This window comes from Sciurus carolinensis, chromosome 6 (assembly GCF_902686445.1).
Source record: "Sciurus carolinensis chromosome 6, mSciCar1.2, whole genome shotgun sequence".
Classification (NCBI taxonomy): Eukaryota; Metazoa; Chordata; class Mammalia; order Rodentia; family Sciuridae; genus Sciurus; species Sciurus carolinensis.
The window spans coordinates 80248127-80271882 of NC_062218.1; the positions used below are offsets into that span (position 1 = coordinate 80248127).

General features: G+C 37.2%; 1 protein-coding gene across 2 annotated transcripts in view; it reads left to right on the forward strand.

Moving 5' to 3' along the window:
• The first annotated feature begins 313 nt into the window (after positions 1-313).
• The window catches only part of Rhobtb3 (Rho related BTB domain containing 3), a 56203-nt gene continuing 32760 nt past the window's right edge, over positions 314-23756 (forward strand). Inside the window, exons 1-5 of one of the 2 annotated variants that reach the window (XM_047555545.1) lie at positions 314-455; positions 637-862; positions 5192-5378; positions 18324-18478; positions 21315-21426. In XM_047555545.1, coding sequence (XP_047411501.1) covers positions 454-455; positions 637-862; positions 5192-5378; positions 18324-18478; positions 21315-21426 — 682 coding nt within the window. In that variant the 5' untranslated portion in view covers positions 314-453. Of the gene's footprint in view, positions 863-5191; positions 5379-18323; positions 18479-21314; positions 21427-23756 lie in introns of both variants that reach the window. The other variant, XM_047555543.1, reaches the window with a different exon arrangement.

Sequence of the window (23756 nt, forward strand, 5' to 3'; positions counted from 1 at the left end):
CGGAGGCCCGGGCTTTTTTTTTTCCTACCCCCTCTTTGCCAGGAGGAGGAGCAGCGGCAACAGCAGCAGTAGGAGGCGACAGCTGCCCCGCCAGGGAGGCGCGGCGGAGCAGGGGCTGCGGTCAGCTGAATCCACTCGGGGCTGCAGATCTGCCCCGCGCACGGCGACTCACTGCAGCGGCGGCCGCTGGCGATGTTCCCCGGCACTTCCTGACTGGCAGGGTGCCCTCGGCCGCGCTCACACGCCCCCGGCCCCCGGCCCCGGGCTCGCTCGCTTGCTGCCTAGCTGGCTCGCGCGGCCCCGCTCTGCGTCGGCCGCGCCGCGGTGGAGGCGCGCTAGGGGGACGCGGCCGGGGATGAGCGGCTTGCGGGTAAACACGCCACCGACTGGCCCCGAGAGGCGGTGAGGAGCTGGTTTTCTCCGAATCGCCGCCCTGCCCTTGAATTTGAGATCATGTACGTACGCGTCGAGGTCCTGCCATTGTCTGTGCCCGGAACGCGTGCGGTGCGCCCCCGGGCCAGGGGCTCGCGCCCACCCTCGCTGCGCGCTGCCCCCGCCACTTCCTCTTCGGATGAAAGGGACAGGCGAGCTGATGGTGCTGCTTTTCTCCCTTCGCCCCCCTTTTTGTCGGTGCAGGTCCATTCACATCGTGGCGCTGGGGAACGAAGGCGACGCGTTCCACCAGGACAATCGGCCGTCGGGGCTCATCCGCACTTACCTGGGGAGAAGCCCTCTGGTCTCAGGGGACGAAAGCAGCTTGTTGCTCAACGCGACCAGCACGGTCGCACGTCCCGTGTTCACCGAGTATCAGGCCAGTGCGTTTGGGAACGTCAAGCTCGTGGTTCACGACTGTCCCGTGTGGGTAAGGGTCAGCAGCTGCTCCGTGCCGAGGCTGAAGGAGCTTTTCTTTCTTTCGTTCTCCCCACTTTTTCCACTTCCATGAACGCGGAGTGTCTGCCTTACTTGGATAGAGTTTTTAAACATTTTGGGGGAAATCTGTGATCTTTGTTTAGTTGGGCAGTGGGCAGCCCAGTCAGAGAACCGGACTGTAGGGTAAAAAGCCCAAGTGGGAGCTTGGAGCACTTAGTCGTACACTGCATGACTGGGTTGTCCCTTGGTAGACAGCTGACAGTTGAATGTGCCAGTCCCAAAGGACAGGGTCACCAAGTTCTACTAGCAAAGAGCAATGTTTTTTCATGCCTACCCTGTGGAGGATAGAGTAATACTAGTGTTCTATAAATATAGCCCTCTTATAGCTCAGTGCAGGCAAAAATACTTTTCACTGGACTGTTCAGAAATAGTACGTAAAGGTGGGGAAAGACAGGGACTGAGAATTAATATTAAACGACTTATTTATACTACTAGTAACCTCTGAAAGTTTTAAAAAATTTTAGTAATGCAAATACTTTTCCTATACAGCTCTTTTAGTCATTCATAAGTCGGAAATAATATAATGAATGTTTGGAATTAAAAAAAATCTTTATGATTTGTGATAATTAAATGAAACTGTAGTGAAATAAATAAAATTTAGCCTGATTCCTGCATGCTTGACAAAAGGACAAAGGAATCTACTTCTTGACACATATATTTTCAGTACACTCTAACAGTATATTTAAAATGTTTTCATTTAGTCTTTTTGAGAATGTCTTCTTTACTGATGTTGTTAAATATATTTCAGCTGAAGATTACATTTTATACAGAAGAAACTTTAGTGTCTGAGAGAGAATATATAAACTACTATGTGAGATTTTCCAGTTAAACAGCAGATTTTAATAAAACCAAGTCAGCTGTACTAGCATACCTTTAAAGAAATGTATAGAATGTACTTAGAAAAATTCTAAACAAATTTCCATATTATTGAAAGAAAAGATTCCTTGCCCATATAAATATTCAGTTAAAGGAAAGTTTTGTTAGTGTGCTGAAATAAATTTCAAACAGGCTTTTCAAAAGGTGGAATGTTATTAAGCCCCTTGCTATGACAGTGATGATGCTGTTCATAAGAAGGATCAATGGAGTCTTTGCAAGCAAATTAAGCATTTCTTTTACTTTTGGCCCTTTTATTATGAAAGATCTTACAGCCTTTAAGACTTATTGGATCAACATGGAGTTGTTTAGTGGACAGAGTAAATAGATGTACAGAAAATAAAATAAGCAGAATTAGGATGTTAGGATTATTTTTCCTGTTTTTAATTTGAGCTGTTAACCCTTTCCTGTTTATGTTGTTAATTTATCAAACGATGCTTGTGATCCCATGTATTGTGTGTAGTAGAATGAAATCTTTCAAAAGGATAAAGTAAGTCTTTTGTAGTTTGTATTCTTGTCATATACTGATTTTCTGGCTTATTATGCTAATCACTTTTCATTTAGTTAGATTCTGGTGGTACCAAGTTTGTAACCAGGTGCAATTTTCTAGGTTATAATGGTTCTTCAAACATAGTAGATTACATTTGCAGAGTTGCTCATTCTAAGGTGCTTTTCTTCTCTAGGTATTAAGTAAAGCCCATCAGAGATATTAAAGGTGATTGTGTTATTGACATATGAACTGAATCAGAATGTGAAATGTAGCAGAGGAGGTAGAACATGGGTTTTGATATCAAAAGGAACTAACTTCAGAGCCCCACATTGCCACTTAGTGCCTTTCTGTCTTTGGTAAATCATTTACCTTCTCTCAGTCTTATTTACCTGTCTATAGACTAATCATAATAATCTCTGCCTCCTATAGCTCTGCTGAAGAGTAAATGAGATAGTACATGTAAAGTTCTAAGTGTAGAACCTGGCGTGTATTACTGTTCCATAAGTGGTACCTGCTATAATAATAAAATGTTTATTGTAACTCTAGTATAGTCATGTATCACCTATACTGAGCAAAGGTAAAATTTCCCCATGTCCTTTGAGATTTAAACCAATACAGTAGATTGGAACAGTGATATTAGTTATAAGTATCTAGTAGATAATATATTTGAAGCACCACAATCAAGTAGAATAAAATTTTTGTTTCATTGTAGAAATTCAGATTTTTTTTTTTAAAGATGAGTTCCATTCTCCAAATGTGGTTCCAAGTTTTGTGTTGCGTAATCCCCTAGAGGAAATCCTGGAATTGATTCACAAGAGATGGGAGAATCTTATTTCCTTCATAATTCTAGAATCCAGTGGAACATTTTCTCTTTGACATAGCTTGAGAAGAAATGTGTTGTTGCTGCCTTGGAGTTGGGATAAATAGTTGTGCTTCTATTCCCTACTTTCTGTATATCCTCAGTCTTATTCTGTCTCTTTGGCCATATGTACTTGGCACTTTTAAAATAAATATGTTTCAAATAAAACTCATTATTTAGCATCTCTCTCATCCATTTCCTTTTTTTTTTTGTAGTTATACAGTTATGTTATTACTTCATTTCACAATTCTACATCTTTTCCTGTCTACCAAAATATTTTATAAAAAGCAGTGAGCTAATGCATTCACAATTTTCTTGTGCAGGGTTTGAAGTTCTGATTTCTATTAACAAAGAAAGTGTTTTGGTCTTTGTACCCAATACCACAAAGTTAATGATGCTCAAACCCATTTTTTTTTCATGACATTTTTCCTTAAATATCCCCTTTTTCTGTACACCTCTCCAGTAGCTCTGGAATTTTGACTTACTTGGAATGTGAAAAGCAGATGCTTATTTTTTATTTTTTAAATTCTCTCAGTTAAATGAATGCTTAATATTGGTCCCACTTATACTTAGTTCGAATCCTATTTATATGAGTTTATCCCTTTTTTGTTATTCTTACATACTCTGTTATACTTCTATACTTTGAACTTGAATTCTGTTTAACAGATACATTTGGAATTATATGGGGTTTGTGGTTGGGACTTGGAAATCAGTATAGTGTTCTGCTGGGAAGTACTCACATTTTCTTGGGTTGTATCCCACATCATTCCCCATAACTCATCCCATTCCACTCTCTACCTCCTTCCACTCTCTCAAGTTCATTACTTTACTTTTGGTATTGATAGTTTTTTCTCTTTTTCTTTCTTCCTTCCTTCCTTCCTTTCTTTCTTTCTTTCTTTCTTTCTTTCTTTCTTTCTTTCTTTCTTTCTTTCTTTCTTTCTTTCTCGCTCTCGCTCACTGTCTCTTGGTTCATTTAAACTTCCTTCAAAAATGCTCCTTTTGTTCCACTTTCAATAGGGCATTCCTGTTTAGAAATTCTGCAGTTCTCATTACTTGTCTGACCCCCTTGTAGGGGTCAGTTGGGAAGGTATAGGCAATGGGGGGCACTGGTCAGAAGCTATCTCTGCACAAGGGCAACTCTGTGTAACACTCCAGGATTTTTCTCTCACAGTTTAAAAGTTCTGTCACAGATCTTGATTGGTTGATTCAAATACTATTAATTAACCCCGTTGAATTCATATTTCAGACTTATACTGCAAACTTCCATAACCAAACAGTTGGCCAACCAACTGTCTTATTTCCTTAGTCTGATTTTATTATATCTAAGAAATATATATCAAAGGCCAAATGTAAGGATGAATAATGATTAATGGTTAATTACAATATGAGAAGAAAGCTACTAGTTTATATTTGGCAGTAGAATTAAGATCCATAAAGATATTTTTCTCATACTACTGTTTGTACAAAAACTTTGAAAAATTGTTGTTAACATATCAAAGCACTAAATTTTAAGGAGTAGGGTCTATAATAAATTACTTATGGTCCCAATTCTAAATATAAATATTATTCAATAACATACAAAAAGAATTTCAGAACTAGAAAGATTTATGTTGAACTTTTAATTTATATAAGCAAAATAAACTAGATCATAGAAAATCCTTTGAAGCTTTGTTACTCACACTTTTACTCTTTCATTTAATACCATAATGTTACATTTTAAAAATTAGGTGATTAAAAACAGCATTACTTTTAGAAGTGCTTATTTTTAAAGCATAGATATTGAAAGGGATTGCTTCTTTCATCAAACTCTCATTTTCTAGATATCATGTTGAGCCAATAATTCTTATCTAGGCTAAATGAAGAAAACTTAAAAAAAAATCAAACATTTTAAATTTTTTATAGCTACTGTTTAAAAATAAATTTATGTTCATTCCGAAAATTTAAGTATAGCAAAAAATTTAAACTAGTATGTTACATTTGATTTCATGATTGATTTGAAGATAAGTAGCCTAAAGTTTGCTGTCTACATTCTGGTTCAGGACATTTTTGACAGTGATTGGTACACTTCTCGAAACCTGATTGGGAGTGCTGACATCATTGTGATCAAATACAACGTAAATGACAAGTTTTCATTCCATGAAGTCAAGGACAATTATATTCCAGTGATAAAAAGAGCATTAAATTCAGTTCCAGTAATCATTGCTGCTGTTGGTACCAGACAAAATGGTAAGTATTTAATTTTCTTTTTTATAATGAGCTTGCAGGTACCACATTAAGCTTGAATAGAGTTAAGTTTATTAATGATTAATACAGTTTTATTTTTTTACCCAAATGACTGTGGGTTCAAATGCCAGTTGTTAACCTCTTCATCATCTGATACAATAAGGAGACATCAAAGGAGAGAATTGAAAACTGCTGTGATGCTGATGGGTACAAATCTCTTTTACCCTGCTCTTCCCAGTAATAAAGAAGTCAATAATTGTGTTCTTTTGACATATGAAAGGTACTAAACTGACATTGAGCCCTAGAAAGCTTTTCTTGACTGTCTAAAGGTTTACCCAATTGGAAAGGATGGCTTATCCACATGAAGATGTGAGTGTGGGAGCAGAATTTTTAGGTGGATAACAATGAGTGAGCTGAGTACACTGACACTGCTACCTGAGGAAAGGCTGTTTACTCCATGGCTAATGTGCTGGATTTGTTGGGGCAGTTGTAGTCGCTGATTCTATGTATGTTGTCATCTACTCAAGGTCAACTCAAGATTCACCTTCATTTGGTGGTATTTTACATATCTTCCTAGTAGTAGTATTCACTCACTAAAGCTGTCTTTAAATTTTTATTATTTTTTATTTTGTTGGGGGGGTTACTGGGGATTGAACTCAGGGACACTTGACCACTGAACCACATCCCTAGCCCTATTTTGTATTTTATTTAGAGACAAGATCTCACTGAGTTGCTTAGTGCCTTGCTGTTGCTGAGGCTGGCTTTGAATTCTTGGTCCTCCTGCCTCAACCTCCAGAGCTGCTGGGATGACAGGCATGTAACACCACGCCTGGCTTAAAATTTTATTTTTTATTTATTAATTTTTTAACCTTTTGTATTGCAATATAACAAAGAAAAGACCATAAAGTTCACTAGTGTTGGAGTATAGCTTAATATATTTGTGCCTGTGTACATCCTTATATAACCATTGCACTGATCAGTGGGCAGGACACGACACCTGCAGTACTTCAGATGGTTCCCTTAGGCCTCTTTTCTTTTCTTTTTTTTTTTTTTTTTTCTTTTTTATTATTGTAAACAAGTGGGATACATGTTGTTTCTCTGTTTGTACATGGAGTAAAGGCATACCATTTGTGTAATCATAAATTTACATAGTGTAATGTTGTTTGATTCATTGTTATTTTTTCCCTTCCCCCCACCCCTCCCACCCCTCTTTTCCCTCTATACAGTCCTTCCTTCCTCCATTCTGGCCCCCCTCCCTAACCCTAACCCCTCCTACCCCCCCATTATGTGTCATCATCCGCTTATCAGAGAGATCATTTGACCTTTGTTTTTTTGAGATTGGCTTATCTCACTTAGCATGATATTCTCCAATTGCATCCATTTGCCTGTAAATGCCATAATTTTATCATTCTTTATGCCCAAGTAATATTCCATTGTATATATATATATATACCACAATTTCTTTATGCATTCATCAATTGAAGGGCATCTAGGTTGGTTCCACAATCTGGCTATTGTGAATTGAGTAGCTATGAACATTGATGTGGCTGTATCTTTGTAGTATGCTGATTTTAAGTCCTTTGGGTATAGGCCAAGGAGTGGGATAGCTGGGTCAAATGGTGGTTCCATTCCAAGTTTTCTAAGGAATCTCCATAGTTTTCCAGAGTGGCTGCACTAATTTGTAGCCCCACCAGCAATGTATGAGTGTACCTTTTTCCCCACATCCTCTCCAACACCTCTTGTTGCTTGTATTCTTGATAATCGCCATTCTAATTAGGATGAGATGGAATCTTAGGGTGGTTTTGATTTGCATTTCTCTTATTACTAGAGATGTGAAACATTTTTTCATATGTTTGTTGATTGCTTGTAGATCTTCTGTGAAGTGTCTGTTCATTTCCTTAGCCCATTTGTTGATTGGGTTATTTGTATTCTTGGTGGAGAGTTTTTTGAGTTCTTTATAGATTCTGGAGATTAGTGCTCTATCTGAAGTATGATTGGCAAAGATTTTCTCCACTCTGTAGGCTCTTTCTTTGCATTGCTGATAGTTTCCTTTGCTGAGAGAAAGCTTTTTAGTTTGAATCTATCCCAGTTATTGATTCTTGCTTTTATTTCTTGTGGTATGGGAGTCCTGTTGAGGAAGTCTGGTCCTAAGCTGACATGTTGAAGATCTGGACCTACTTTTTCTTCTATAATCTGCAGGGTCTCTGGTCTGATTCCGAGGTCCTTAATCCATTTTGAGTTTAGTTTCGTGCATGGTGAGAGATATGGGTTTAGTTTCATTCTGTTGCATATGGATTTCCAATTTTCCCAGCACCGTTTGTTGAAGAGGCTATCTTTTCTCCATTGCATATTTTTTGCACCTTTGTCTAGTATGAGAAAATTGTATTTATTTGGGTTTGTGTCTGTGTCCTCTATTCTGTACCATTGATCTACCTGTCTATTTTGGTACCAATACCATGCCATTTTTGTTACTATTGCTTTGTAGTATAGTTGAAGTTCTGGTATTGCGATACCCCCTGCTTCATTTTTCCTGTGAAGGATTGCTTTAGCTATTCTGGGTTTCTTATTCTTCCAGATGAATTTCATGATTGCTTGCTCTATTTCTGTAAGGTACATCATTGGAATTTTAATTGCAATTGCATTGAATCTGTATAGCACTTTTGGTAGTATGGTTAGGCCTCTTTTCTAGGTAATAACACCTTTCCTTAGAGGAAAATGCTGTTCTGACTTCTAACTACATAGATTAGTTTTTACCTATTCTTGAACTTTATACAAATGAAATTATAGGATGTGTTGTGCTTATCTATAGTTTGCTCTTTTTATTGCTTTACATTATCCTATTGTATGGGTATGCCATAATTTATGTATTCATTCTCCTTTTGATGATACCTAGTTTGTTCCCTAGGAGTAGGATTACTGGGTCATAGGGTAGGTATATGTTTAGCATTAGTAAATACAAATAAAGCAAGCTTGACCCACCATTGTCCCCTCATCCTCTCTACTTCCCTATTTTTTTTTTTTTTTTTTTCCTGGTCATGATTCTTGAAAGAACCATCCACACTTCCTGAGTCCACTTCCTTTTCATTCTTCAGCTTACTACAGTCTCATTTTGACTTGCGCAGTTACCCAAAGTTCTCACTGGGGTTGCCAGTTATATCCTCATTATCAAATTTAATACATTTTAATAACAATTCTTTGAAATTATTTAAACATCCCTCTCCCTCTGCTTAATAAAGCTACTCTTTCTTTTCTGTTTCTTCTAATTCTCTGTCTTCTTTACTGGTCCCCTTCCCTCTCCTGTGCCCCCCTCCATGAGCATCAACATATCATGAAGTTGTTTCCCAGGGTTCCATCCTTTGGCTTCACCTCTTGCTCTTCAACTCAGATCATAAACCAGCCATTCGGTTGTCCTGGCTTCCCCTCTATAAACAGTGATTGTCCAATCTGTTTCTCTTGCTCCAGTCTCTCTCCTGACCCATATTTACATAGATAATATCCTTCTGCTACTGAGTTCCCTTTCTTGGTGAACAATGCAAAAATCTCTCCACTTAACCAAAACTAGAATCATCCTGGATCCTCCTTTCTCTCCTGTCCACCACATCCAGTTGATTAAGAAGGTTTTTTTGACTTTACATTATAAATAATCCTCAAACCCATTCATTTCTTTTTTATCTCTGCTGGATTTCAAATCCTTGTTATTTAATTATCTTTCATAGGGACTTTTTTGTCTCCTAAAAGGATAGTTCCGATTTTATGGGACCTCAGACTTAGGTAATTTTGTGTCTGGGGTAGGGGACCCTACAGTGAATGAGGAAAGAAAGAATAGCAACTCACAAATCTCAAAGATATGTCAGATACCAAATTTAGAAATATTTCTGTTTAACAGCCCAACACTTCTTTAAATCTTCTTACATTTTGGGGGCTGTGAAGTCTTTGATCACCCTTTCATTTGAATCACTTTGTCATATTTTCTGCGGAGAGAAGAAAATGATAATCAGTTTTTTTAACAGCATGTTTCTTTATTCTCTACATCTTTTTGGCCCCAGGCACCAGTTTGTATTGTGTACATATTTCAGCTCAGCAGTCTAGTATCTGATGCCAAATAAGTCTGCATTGTGGGTGGTAGAAGCATTCCTGAAAGTCATTCCTCTTCTAGGACAGTTATGGAACAGGAAAGTGTAGTGCACACATGTAATCCCAGCTACCCAGGAGCCTGAGAGAGCAGGATCGCAAGTTCAAGGCCAGCATGGGCAACTTAGCAAGACACTGTCTGACGATAAAGAAGTAAAAAGGGCTGGGGATATAGCTCAGTGGTAGAGCACCCCTGAGCTTATTCCCCAGTGTTGAGGAAGAAATGTGTCTATAAACCACAAGTAATAGCTCACTAAACCTAAAGCTAAATTTCCCCTTAATAGCATCCCCAAAATGCCTGATATAAGATAAATTGAATGAGAATGGGAAAAGACAGTGGTCTTAGCCAAACATAGTTAAAATATTTTGTGAATTTGACAAGAGCATATGACCATGTGAAAAAATATGTTATTCAGGTTCCTCCTTGGGCTTTGGAAAGGAAGCACAAAAAGAAGGCCTTGCGTTTAAGCTTCATCAGCCTCATGATGATTGGCCTCTGGCCTCCTATTGTTGGTTTACCTCTGAAATAATTTCTCTCAGAATAATCATGCTAGAATACAAGTCAGATCATGACACTCAGTGCTTTGAATTGTTTAGGATCTTCCTTCTTCACTAACTTGTATTTTGCAAAATTTCAAACCTCAGAAGTTCAATAGGACTAGGACACTGAACCCCAGAATTTTTTTTTTTTTTTTTTTTTTTTTTTTTTGAGTAGAAAGTAAGCTTTATTAAAGAAAAGTAAAAGCAGACTTCTCCTGGATGGAAGAAGGGAACCCAAAGGCAGAATCCCTGAACCCCAGAATTTATAAATACACATGCACACATTTTTTTCTGAATGATTTGAGACTGAATTGTAAATATTATGTGATTTCTTCACTCCTAATTACTTTAGCATGTATCATCTAAGGACAAGGCCATTCTCCTATAATGCAATCATCATGCAAGAAATTTAACATGCTTTTATCTATTATGCTATTATTTAAAATATAATCCGTATTTATATTTTTTTCAGTTGTTCCAGTAATGTGCTTTATAGCTGTGTTTTTTCCAATCCAGAGTATAAATTATATGTTGCATTTATTGGTCCTGTCTCTTTGGTCTCTTTTAATCCAGATGGTTCCCCAGTATTTTTGTTTGTTTCTTTGTTTTGTTTTGAGGGGCCATGTCTCTCATGACATTGACATTATTAAAGAATTTGGGCTGGCCCAGCATTTTTGCCTCATTATTTCCATTGTCATACATGTGCTTACAAAACAGTAATTACAATTTTCTATGGCGCCTTCTACATTTATTTATTGGTATTCTTCTGTAAATAGAGCTTTCTCTTCTCTCTGCTCCTATACCCTTCTTTTGGAATCATTATGATTCATGAATTTGGTTTTTCAATTCAACATTTTATAGTCTGTTGTCCTGATTATTCCTTCTGATTCTTACATTTTTACCCTATGTTTGTCTAGAGGGAGTTTTTTCAAGCTGTCTCTAATCATTTTTGAAGTGCTTCCTTATTCTCTGGCACAAGACTTTAAGGCTCACCTTAGGCTTTTGCTGTCTCAGCCCTGGAAGAGGTGTTCTCAAGAAGCTCTGCTTCCTCTTGGTGGGTAATGATATTTAGAAACCACAATTCGGGCTCTAGGATACCCATTACTTCAATGTCTTTGCTTCTAGATCCTTGCACACTGGTCAGAGCTGGGGATTGTTTTATATATATATATATATTTTTTTTTCATACTTCTTTTTAAATTCTTTTTAGTTATACATGGTAGTAGAGTGTATTTTGACATATCATATATACATGGACTATAACTTCCCATTTTTGTGGTTGTACATGATGTGAAGTTACACTGATTGTATATTCACATTCACGTATTCACATAGGAAAGTTATGTCTGATTCATTCTACTGTCTTTCCCATTTCCATCACTCCCCTTCCCCCCACTCTGCTCTGTCCAATTCCATGACCTGTCCCCCGCCCACACCGACCATTGTGCTCCTGGAGTCAGCATCCGCATTTCATAGAAAACATTCAGTCTTTGTTTTTTGGGGATTGAATCATTTCACTTAGCATGATATTCTCTAGTTCCATCCATTTACCAGCAAATGTCATGATTTCATTCTTCTTTAAGACTGAGTCATATTCCATTGTGTATATGTACCACATTTTCTTTATCCATTCATCTTTTGAAGGGCACCTGGGTTGTTCTATAGCTTAGCTATTGTGAGTTGAGTTGCTGTAAACATTGGTGTGGCTGCATCACTGTATTATACCGTTTCTAAGTCTTTCAGGTATATGTTGAGAAGTGGGATAACTGGGTCAAATGGTTCCATTCCAAGTTTTCTGAGGAATCTCCATACTGCTTTCTGGAGTGGTTGCACCAATTTGCAGTCCCATTAGCAATGTCTGACTGTACCTTTATCCCCACATCCTCACCAACATTTATTGTTACTTGTCATACATATATTTTTAAATCACAGGTTCCCATTGATACCCTTAATCCTGTCCGTATTTGCATCTCACTTTGATGACTTTCTGTTGTAAAATCTTACCTAAGATACAAGATTCTTCATGATCTAGCTTCCAGCTTCTTCTAGAACTGTTAGGAACAATTCCCTATGCCTTATGTGCCATTCTCACTGAACTGCCTGAAGAACTTAATGCTTTTCTTCAGGTCTAGGAAAGTATCGACCTTCTCATTTCTTTATGTATCATCAGATCTCCATTTTCTCTATTCTGTTTTGTTTGTTTGTTTGTTTTCAGGATCCTTCCAATGCTGTTGGTGATGCTTCTTTGTCTTCTTGGGTACTCTTATCTTTCTGATGCCTTTGTTTTGTTGTGTTGAATTTGTCCTTGACTTTTTCCCCCCACTCCCCCAGCTCATGCATTAGTCTGCTGGGTCTGTTTTGCTATTTTTTAAAATTTATTGGGACTGGGGAGATAGCTCAGCTGGTAGAGTGCTTGCCTTGCAAGCACAAGGCCCTGAGTTCAATCCCCAGTACCGTTAAAAAAAAAAAAAAAGAAAAAAAAATTATTTATTTTTTTGTGGTGCTGGGGAACCCAGGACCTCGTGCTTGCAAGGCAAGCACTCTACCAACTGAGCTATCTCCCCGGCCTATTTTGCTATTTTGATTAATTTTTTAACTTCAACAGCTTTTCATTTCTAAGATCTCTAATTGGATCTTTTATAATTTCTTGTTCTTATCTTAAGGTTATGAAACTTTATTTTAAAATCTTAGGATAATAAATTATACTTAGTAGTTCTGTTTTGATTAGAATATTGTCTGATTTTGAATAGACATTCTAAGTCTTTCCATCTGATGAGACTTTATCATGATATGGGTGTTTCTCAAACATTAATTCTTAATTTTCCTACTTTTGAAATTTGCTTTCCCTGTTGGGTTGATGCCTTCCTTTTTCCCTGCTCAATGGCTATTGGGACAGAAGGGGGAACAGGTCGAGAATCACTGGGCCTATTTGCTTCTGTTGGTATACTCCAGTTAGTTGCCAGTAGGTTGCCTTTGGACCTCGTGGTTCTTGTCCCCCATTATTAAGCAATGAACACTCCAGCTTGCTGCAGTGTCTGAGGCCCCACTAGGCACTTAGCTTCAGTTCTATGCCATCTACCTTCATTCTTGTAGGCCCTTCTAGTTTTGGGGCTGATATTCACGCCCCCCACACTTTTTTTTTTCTTGGTACTGGGAATTGAACTCGGGCACTCAACCACTGAGCCACATCCCCAACCCTATTTTGTATTTTATTTAGAGACTGAGTTGCTTAGTGCCTCACTTCTGCTAAGGCTGGCTTTGAACTTGTGATCCTCCTGTTTCAGCCTCCTGAGCCACTGTGATTACAGGGGTGCACCACCATGCTTAGATTTTCCTCTAATTTTTAAATGTTGCTATATATTCAATCCTTCTTCCCTCCATGCCTCTCCTCCTCCTTCTTTCCTCCTTTTTAAAATTCTCCTTCCTTTCTTTTTTCCCCCACCCTCTTTATTTAATATCCGTAGTTTGGCAGAAGGAGAGCTCGCAATGTGGGCTTAGCTTGCCGTCTTGAACCTTTTTCTCACTTGCAGACTTCTACATATGCTACCCTGTGACTGGAGTGCCCCTTCACACAGCCCTCTCATATCTGCTTAGTGATTTCATACTCATCCTTTCAATCATTACCTTTCTGCAGAGCCTTCCACAATTCCCCCAGGCAGTTAATTTCCTCTGTTCTGTTCCCATGGTAACTTTGTACGCCTTCATTTTAGTACTTATGTTATGTTGCAATTGTTTGTAGTGATGTCTATCTTGGCTAAGTTGACTATGATTTTCTTTTATCTTCCCATCTTTTTTATCAGTGATGCTTGATGTATGGTAGGTGTGCAATAAACATTTGTTCAATGAGTGAGTGAATAGTTTTATGAATAATCTAAGTGAAAAAATCAATTTCTCTAACAAGATGGAACTAATTTACCATATAAGATGTGATTACAAAGTAACTGCTAATCCGGCTGTTCATCTCAGGGACCTTTATTATCATCCCCTCAGCATCCCTTTCAGTACATGAAACTGTTGGGTACTCTTCTGTTAATTCTTTTGGGAACTTTTTTAGAACTTGTTCAGTAAATATAACCAGTCTCATCACTTTCTTTGATTACATATGTTTTTGACAAGTGTGACTATGTGGATGTCTTTATGATACTTGGCTCTGAATACATTTTGGCTTTTACTAAATATTGAACCTATGTTTAAAAGATAAAAATTTTTCCCTCCAGAATATGCCTAGGATGTATTCATAGCCTGAAACTCCTAAACATGGGAACACTGTCTCTATTATTTTTGAAACCCCGATAGAGTCTGGTACATTGCTTAGCTAGATTTTTTGAAAAAGAATTTCTAAAACTTTCAGGCAGTGACAACATTGTAATAATCACCCTATAGGTTTCCAAAGCCACACGACTTTGAAAGAGATACTATTCATTTGAATGCTACAGTTACATTGTATATGCTTTTGAAAAATAAATCTTAAAAGATAACATGTAACAGCAGCAACAACAACAAAACTCCACAGTTAACTAGAAGTGTAGAACTGATTCCCAGAGCCATTGTGACTACAAGAAACCAATTTAAAATTGTTTCTGATAAAATGGGTCCTCTGATTGTTTCTGATAAAATGCTTAAGTTGAACTTATTTAATCCTGAAATGTGTTGTTCTCATTCTCTAACCAACTAAAATCAGACTTTTACTTAGAATTCTATAGGTGATTGATATGGAAAAATGTAGGAGTAATTCAGAAGTCACAAAGTAGTTAATTATGAGCAAAAACCTATGAAGGTTTAAGAAATAAAACTTTCTGGGTTTTATACTGGGGGATATAGCACAGTGATGGAGCACTTGCCTATATTCAAGGCCCTGGAGTCACTCTCCAGTGCTGCAAAAACAAATAAATAAAATGGGAATAATATTTTAGAATCCAGACAATGGTAGATGACTGGTAGCTAGTTACAGCATAATACAGTCTGTAGTGACTAGGCATTTTTACTTCCCGGTGAGTGAACAAAAAGAAATGTGTTCATTGACATAGAGGAGATAGGATTAGCTATAATAAGACAAGCTTTCTCAGGATGTGTCAGAAAGATGCTTATAGCTACACAAAGCTAGCTCAAACCTAAAATTAGCTATGTTTTTCCCTTCAGTTTGTTTGTTGAAACTTAATTTGTATTAAGTTCACTTCATTTTTCATTTGAAATACTACTGACTTGGTTTGATTTTTGTCCAGAAATATTTAATGAAATGATCTGCCTGCCCACTGCATTCCATCAATATAAGGAGACCTTTGTAGGCACAAGAAGGCTTCTGTCTTCAGAAAACCAAAGATACTGTTTAGAAAGACTTCATAAAGAATGTGACATACCAATTCATTATTTTTCAGAAGAGACTAAATTCTACTTGATAACTTTGCTCTAAATCTAAAATGATGTTAGAAAAAATAAAACACATCCTTTAGATTAGAATGTATCACATAATTAAAGAACCCAAGCTTAATTTTTAAGTTACTTTATCTTTGGAATCACTAATTCTTTACTTAAGCTTAGTTTTTTTCCTGTTTTGATATCACTTTATTTATAGGGTAGAATAAGTAACGGCACTTTTATTGTTCACCAATGGGAGTTCCCTGGCCCAAAGCCATGCCCCCTCCGGGATGAAGCACTAATCTACTCACTGTTTGGTTTAGGGAATAGGATGCAAAGGCCCAAATGGCTTTCCTCAAGTGTGGAGCACACACTCTGAAAGGCCAGCTGAGCTTCAGAGCCCCTGTGGGATAGTTCTGGTCTCTGGAGCTACTGCATTGCTGTTCCAAGTTTTTCCTCTACCCAGATCCACATCCCTCACTCCTGACAAGAGTTGTTTCCCAGCTCACCTCCTGTTTGACCTCCTGCACACTCATCTCCCAGACAGGCCAATCCCCAACAACAGGCATTTCTAGAAATGACTTTTCCTTCTTTTGACTTGACTACCTTTTGAACAGTGACCCATATTTTAGTCATAAAACAAAGCAAACTGATGAATGTGGAGTTGAACGTATATTTTTAGTCTTATAGGGTGTGTTCTTATAAATAGGTTGCTCTGCACCTTCCCAGCCATTAATCTGTATGTGCTATAACTGTGAATATTGGGATAGTTCACTTTTTAAGTAAAGATTTATTTCTTCAACTTTTAATTTTTAAATCTTACAGAAAAAGATAAAAAGTGATTGAATTTGGTCTCTGAAGTTGGCTGCTCTAGAGTTAAATGATTGAAATGTCTGAATAAGAATGTACTTTGTATGGAATTCACAAGGACAGTGGCAGGTTGCAGCTTTAAAAATCAGGTCAATTTGATGGTTTCATTGAAATGAAAGTGTAATGTTTATTCAAATTTGGTGACTGTATTTATATATTAAAGTTTATTACAAGAAAGAAAGAAAGAAATCCAACTCACTGCTTTTCATGGTTTCTGTGGGCAGTCTAATTGTAAATTTTGGATTTTTTTCTGCTGGTCTAGAAATACTGATGTTCAGATCAAGACTGAATAAGCAACCTGTCTGCCATTACTTCTAGTTAGTCTAATTACTGAACTAGCTATAGTAATATCCAGTCTTCGATTTAAAAAAAAATTCTTTATTTTCTAAAATGCTGTCTATTCTCCTTGCAGCTAATGCTTATTTAGGGACCTTTTTTTTTTTTTTTTTTTTTTAATTTGGTGTATTATTTATACATGACAGTAGAATGCACTTTGACTCATCATACCTAAATGGAGAATAACTTCTCATTCTTCTGATTCTACATTATGTAGGATCACACCAGTCATGTAGTCTTATATGCACATAGGGTAATAATGTCTGATTCATTCTACTATCCTTCCTACCCCCAGACCCCCTCCCCTTCCTTCACTCCCCTCTTCCTAATCTAAAGTAATTCTATTTTTCCCTAGCCACCCCCACCCTTATTGTGAATTAGGATCTGCATATCAGAGAAAACATTTGGCCTTTGGTTTTTTGGGATTGACTTATTTCACTTAGCATGATATTCTCTAGCTCCATCCATTTACTGGCAAATGTCATAATTGCATTCTAATTTAAGGCTGAGTACTATTCCATTGTGTAGATACACCACATTTTCTTTATCTGTTCATCTATAGAAGGACATGTAGGTTGGTTCCAAAGTTTAGTGGATTGTGAGTTGAGCTGCTATAAAATTAATGTGGATAGTATGCTGATTTTAAGTCTTTTGAGTATAAACCAAGGAGTGGGATAGCTGGGTCAAATGGTGGTTCCATTCCAAGTTTTCTAAGTAATCTCCATACTGCTTTCCATAATGGTTGCACCAATTTGCAGTTTCTCCAGCAGTGAATGAGGATACCTTTTCCCCCACATCCTTGCCAGCACTTATTGTTGCTTGTATTCTTGATAATTGCCATTCTGACTGGGGTGAGATGAAATCTTAGTACTCTTAAGATTTTGATTTGCATTTCTCTAATTGCTTGAGATGTTGAACATTTTTTGTATATTTGTTGACTGATTGAAATCTTCTGTGAAGTGTCTGTTCAGTTCCTTAGCCCATTTATTGATTGGGTTATTTGTTTGGTTTTTTTTTTTTTTTTTGGTGGGTTGTTAAGTTTTTTGAGTTTCTTATATATCCTGGAGATTAATGCTCTTAGTTGCATGTGGTAAAGATTTTCTCCCAATCTGTAATCTTCACATTATTGATTGTTTCCTTTGCCGAGAAGAAACTTTGTAGTTTGAATCCATCCCATTTATTGATTCTTGATTTTACCTCTTGCTGTTTAGGGGTCTTGTTACGGAAGTCAAATCCTAGGCCAACATGGTGAAGATTTGGGCCTACTTTTTCTTCTAGTAGTCACAGGGTCTCTGTTCTAGTGCCCAAGTCTTTGATCCACTTTGAGTTGAGTTTCGTGCAGGGTGAGAGACAGAGGTTTAATTTCATTTTGTTACATGTGGCTTTCCATTATTCCCAGCTTTATTTGTTGAATAGGCTATCTTTTCTCCAGTGAATGTTTTTGGCGCCTTTGTCTAGAATGAAATAACTGTATTTATGTGGGTTTGTCTCTGTCTTCTTTACCATTGATCTGTGTCTGTTTTGGTGCCAACACCATGCTGCTTTTGTTACTATAGCTGTATAGTATTTAGGGACCATTCCATTATCCTTGACACATTTTATTTAGAGTCTAGTGGATAGTAGTTCTGGTATGTTGTGTAATGTTCAGGTTGTCTATGTACTTTTTTTTCCCCTGTGTACTTTCAAAGCTCTTTGTTTTCAAATTCATTTTTTCAGAAGAATTGCCTTGCACCTGCCCACTGTGCACCTCAGACAGAGGGAGCTGTGTCAGTACAACAGAAGGGATCCACCTTGCTAAAGAGCTGGGAGCTACCTATCTTGAACTACATAGCCTTGATGACTTCTACATAGGGAAGTATTTCGGAGGAGTGGTAAGTGGAAATTCCTGTTACATACAAAGTAATTTGTCAGGCTGACTTTTTAGCTATTTTCTGGAACATCAATTCGAGTTTTAGTTTTAAAAGCATGATTAGTCTTAACCTTGAGATATAAAATGAGAGTAAATACTAAAAATTTTACCAGAGCAAACTTATACATTTTTCTCTCCAAATGAAACACTGTTTTATTGTCTAATATGATATTTCAGAATTTTTCACTTGGTGGCACTTTATCAGTTCTCATTCACACAAAATTTTGTTTTCTTACACAAACCTGTGATGTCACTGGTTAATAATATTTTTATAACTAAATGAACCTGGTACCTGAACCAGTGGACCCTGGAAGTTCTCTCATTTCCCTTTACTAGTTGAAAGTAAGATTTTTTTTTTTTTCGTCTGTGTAGTGTTAGCAAGATTTCACACCCTAAACTTGTAGTTCCAACATTCAGAGGAACTACTTGTACAAATAACTTTTTTGTTGGATATGTGGGAAACCAGAATTGGCTTGCCCAGTTGCAGTGGCATTTATTGGGTCTTGTGGTCATTTTGAGGCTCCTCTTCATACATTGTACCTGCCCTCTATAATATTAGGACTTTAAGGTACTTGAAGAATACTGTGGGGTTGTATCATTTAAAAGTTGACTGACTTGGAACTATCTTTCCAACCCTCCAAGAAGTGTCTCTTCTCAGTAGACAAGTCTGATTATCATCCAAGAGAGATTAAAACCAAAGAAAACTCTACATGGAGTGTGAGCACTTTGAAATCCTTCCTCCATCCCCCTAGCTCTTCATTGAGTTCTCTCCCAACATGTTGACATGTTGAAGTTTCCATAGGTGACTATGGACACATTTCATTTGTTCTGTAGCTCTGTAACTTGGAGAAAATAAGAGACAAATATAAATGATATTGATTTTTGTTGAATATAAGTAGCTGTTATTCACCTGGGAATTACTTTGTAGTGGCTTAAAAAAAAAAAAAAATCTTCGTTTAGTCAAAGAATCGTGTATGTCTGTGAAATAAATGCCTAGGGACCTGTGGGGGAAAAAGATGGTTTGGTTTCATTTGTTGGAGGTTCTGTTGGTTGTGTTTGGTTTCATGGGTGGAGGAGGAGGTTGGTTCTGTGGGAAGCTGCAGATCTCCTTCCTTCCTGCAGGCCCTGAATACTCAGGATCACTCTTCCCATCTTCGGGCGCCCACTTTTTTTTTTTTTTTTTTTTTTTTTCTGTTTCTCTTCTTTCTTCTCCTTACGTCTCTTTCTCCCTCACACTTAATGTTGCAGTGAGGGTCAGAGGCCTAGTCAGGACTAAATGAATATTAGACAAAGTTGGTAGAAAGACATAGTGGTTTCTTTTAATCTCAAGACTTGATAAGAATGTTAATTAAGAACATCGTGATCTCATTTTAAATTCACGGATAGTAATGTGCAACTGAGATCTTGGGTGTAGAAATAATGACATTTATAAGAATATGAGTGGAGATGATGGAGTGAAAGGGGTGTTTAAAATCCTGTGTTTAAGTCAGGATTGGGATAAAGAGCTGTGAAGTCACCTTACAGACCTGGGCAACAGGGGCACCTGCCCTTGAGCTTTGGAGAGTCCCATCTGCCTTTTGCCCTGTTGCAACCCTACCCAGAAACCACATGTTGATGGAACCAAGGGGATTTGCCACCTGGAGCTGGTACCATCTCCCTTCCAGACCTGCACCATCCATATGATAACTGCACGTGTGTCTACATATATTGAAATTAAGTGAAATAAAATGAACTTCATTTCCTCAAGCATTTTAGTTATATTTCAGGTGTATAGTTACATATAGATACCAACTGCTGTATTGGATCACATAGATATTAGAGAACTTTTCCACCAACACAGAAAGTTTTATTCAGTGCTATGATTATACTTCCAAACCTAAGACTCCTGAATTCTGTGATTACTGACCCAGACCCTGGACCTGTACAAGTCTCTTTTTCTTGGGTCTGTTCTTCTAAAAGTGAACTGCGTTACCCTGAGGCCTGGGGGTGGGGTCGTAGCTGAGGGTGACTATTACTGAGGGTTGGGAGGGGAAAGTGAATGGAGTCTGGGTGTCACTTTTGTGCATTAAGCTCCTCAAGGCATGGGATGAAGCTGGGGTAAGGAGAGAGAGGGCTCAGTAGTTAGGGGCTACTTTCCTATACTTCATGAACTCTAGAACAGTCTGAGAATTTAAATCAATTTAGCTGGCCAGGCCTTTATAATGATAAGTTTGTCAAAACTAGAGTATAGAATATTTTTAACATAACAGTTGTATTCTTGATTTATAACATTTAAATATTTTGCTATACGAGTGAACATCCATTTGTGCTTTTGCCCCAGGCCTTACAAGGTAGATCACAGGCCTGGGACTATATAAGTGCATATGGATGAGATTTTTTAACTTGTAAAATAAAGGACAGCTTTCAAAAAAATTTGTTTAAGAGAAAAAAGTGAAATTTCCTAGCTGATAGGAACATCTGTAGACACAGAGCCAGATCTGTTCTTACCTGGAATCTCACTAGTTTTTTAACTGTGATACTTGCCCTCTGAGAAAATTATTGATAGCCCCACAGTTTTAGTGCGTGACTACTTTATCATTCAAGAAACAATTCTTTCTTGAATGAATAAATTCTCTTATGTTTAGTCAGGGTATAATCTGTTCCCCTAGACGCATTTTTTAAAGATAAAATAAGTTGTTTACAAGTGTTTGCTAAGACACTGACAGTAAGAACATTTGGCAAATATGATTTGGGGTACAAACAATTATGTCAGATATAATTTTGTTGGACCTTTAATTTAGATTTGATTCATGTTTTAGTTGGAGTATTTTATGATTCAAGCCTTAAATCAGAAGACAAGTGAAAAAATGAAGAAAAGGAAAATGAACAGCTCATTTCATGGAATTAGACCACCTCAGCTTGAACAACCAGGTGTGTAGACTTTGTAGACATTTATCACAGATTCCACAGGTCTTAGAGCTTTTGTTCTCAAATTTGAGTGTGCTTGAGGCCTACCTGATATTCTGATTCAGTGAACTTAGGACAGGGCCAAAAACTTCTCAGGTGATACAGAAGCATGTGGTATTTAAAGCACATTTTGAGAAATACTGTCCTAAAACTTGAATCTGTACATTCTTAAAAAGCATGTGGTAGAGGAGAGCTGTTCTAGATTTAAGACTAATGTGAAATAACTGTCAGTGCTGTGCATGAATCTTGATTGAATACTAGCTCAATAAAAAAAAAAGTTCTAAAGGATGTTCTTTGGACACTGGGAGAAATTTTATAATGGCCTGGAAATTATATGATATTATAGAACTATTTGTTAATTTTCTTGTCTGTGGTAATGGTATTGTGATTAATAAAAGAATGTTCTTATTTTTGGAAGATGAATGTAAATGTATTTTAGAGCCAAAGTATCCTAGTGACTGCAACTTACTTTTAAATAGTTCAGCCATGTGTATCTATGTGTTCACCTATCTAGAGATTAGGCAAAAATAAGAGGTCAATGATAGCAAGATCTAGGTGAAGAATATATGTGTGCTTACTATATCCTTCTTTCAACTTTTTTAAATGTTTGAAAATGTTCTTAATAAAAAGTTGGGGGAAATAGAGGTAAAAATAAATAAAATTGCATTAATTATAATCAGAACTTTTACATAATTCTATGAAGTAGACATTTACTCTTGGATTCATTTGTTTTTGATATTGTTTTAAAAAGTAGATTCTTAATAGCACAGTATGGTGATTATACTTTACAACAATGTAATTATATATTTATGAAGAAAAGCCCCAAATGTAAAAAATAAGGAGGTGAATATGCTAATTCCCTTGGTTTGATCATCACACATTCTATACATGTGTCAGACGATCACACTGTACCCCATGCATATGTAAAATCTGTGTCAGTTAAAAAGAAAAAAAAATTTAAAGGAGGCATTAGATAAATATTTGTTGAATGAATGAATTTAAATAAAAAACAGAAAAATATAAATTAGAACGCAAGGACATTTTCAGGTATAAAAAAAAAAAATCAATAAATAGACCATAAAATATATACACTTGACTTTGAACTTTCTGGTTTGATTATTGCAAGAAGAGGCTTGGTCTGTTATATTACAAACCCTGGGGCCTTAAATAGTTTCTGAATTGGAAGATAGGAGGGAAATAACCAGGTAGTTAATGTAACTAGCTAGTTAGTTATTAATTCTTATTGATCCAGAAAACATCAGTTTCTCTGAGAAAGCAAAACATCCCACATCCTTTAGCACCAAAAGAAACGCCTCGTGTGCATCTTCACTTGGGGTCACTAGGTAGTATAGTAAATAGGGTCTTCAAAAGTGTCCCTTTAGCAAATGCAGTCTCCACTTTTTTCATCGGGCTGCTTCCTGTACCTTTCAGTTAAGAGAGTTGTGGGCATAACTCTAAACATAACCAACAGTCTAGCCTGACAGTCTGGGTATGTCTTGAGCTGATTTTTTCTAAGGACAAATCCTGGGCTTTGGGGCATGTGACTTTCAGACAGTTCTCAGCATTTTAGGTTCTGTGAAGGTGCCATAGGCAGTGGCAAAGAGGGTGGAGTGGGATACAGTGTAGGGCAAGTCTGGCCCCAAAAGTGCCTTGTCATCTTCTTTACAGACTGGACTTTGCTTTAAAGAATTTTCTTTGCTAAAGAAGTTTAAATTCCACAGGTTTAGAAGATCTCATATCCTTCCATCAACATTTCACAAAGATTCCTTTCCTGAGCTTGGCAGATACTTTGTAGTAGGGTCTGTGTGATAGGGTGTGCAGTATGGATATTCTGAACCCATAGAGGGCTAATCTTTCTCTGTTGGTAATCAAACTAGTAAGTGGAAAGTTATATCCTCTTTGGGGAACTAGGGTGTTTAGTCAGCACTTCTGCTGAGGTGTGCTGAGTGAAAAAAGTTATTCTGGGAAGGCTATTGCTTTACTAGGAAGAAAAAAGACTCGGCTCAAAATAAAATGGTCAAAGTGTTTTCCAACAGTGGAGTCCAAGATTCTGAACTTGGACACTGAGAAATTGCAGAATTTTCATAGGTTTCCCTTGACCCCACTCCTGGTTCTGAGAGGAAAAGGGCTTCAGATGTGTTCTTGGGTTCTTTAGAACTTACTCAGTACTTTGTTCTAGGTTTTTTTGTTTTTGGTTTTTTTTTTTTCAATCAGATAAAAGTAAGGAATGATGATTACCAGAATACTGACATTAGTATTTGAGGGAATGTTTTATTTTGAAACGTACAAATAAT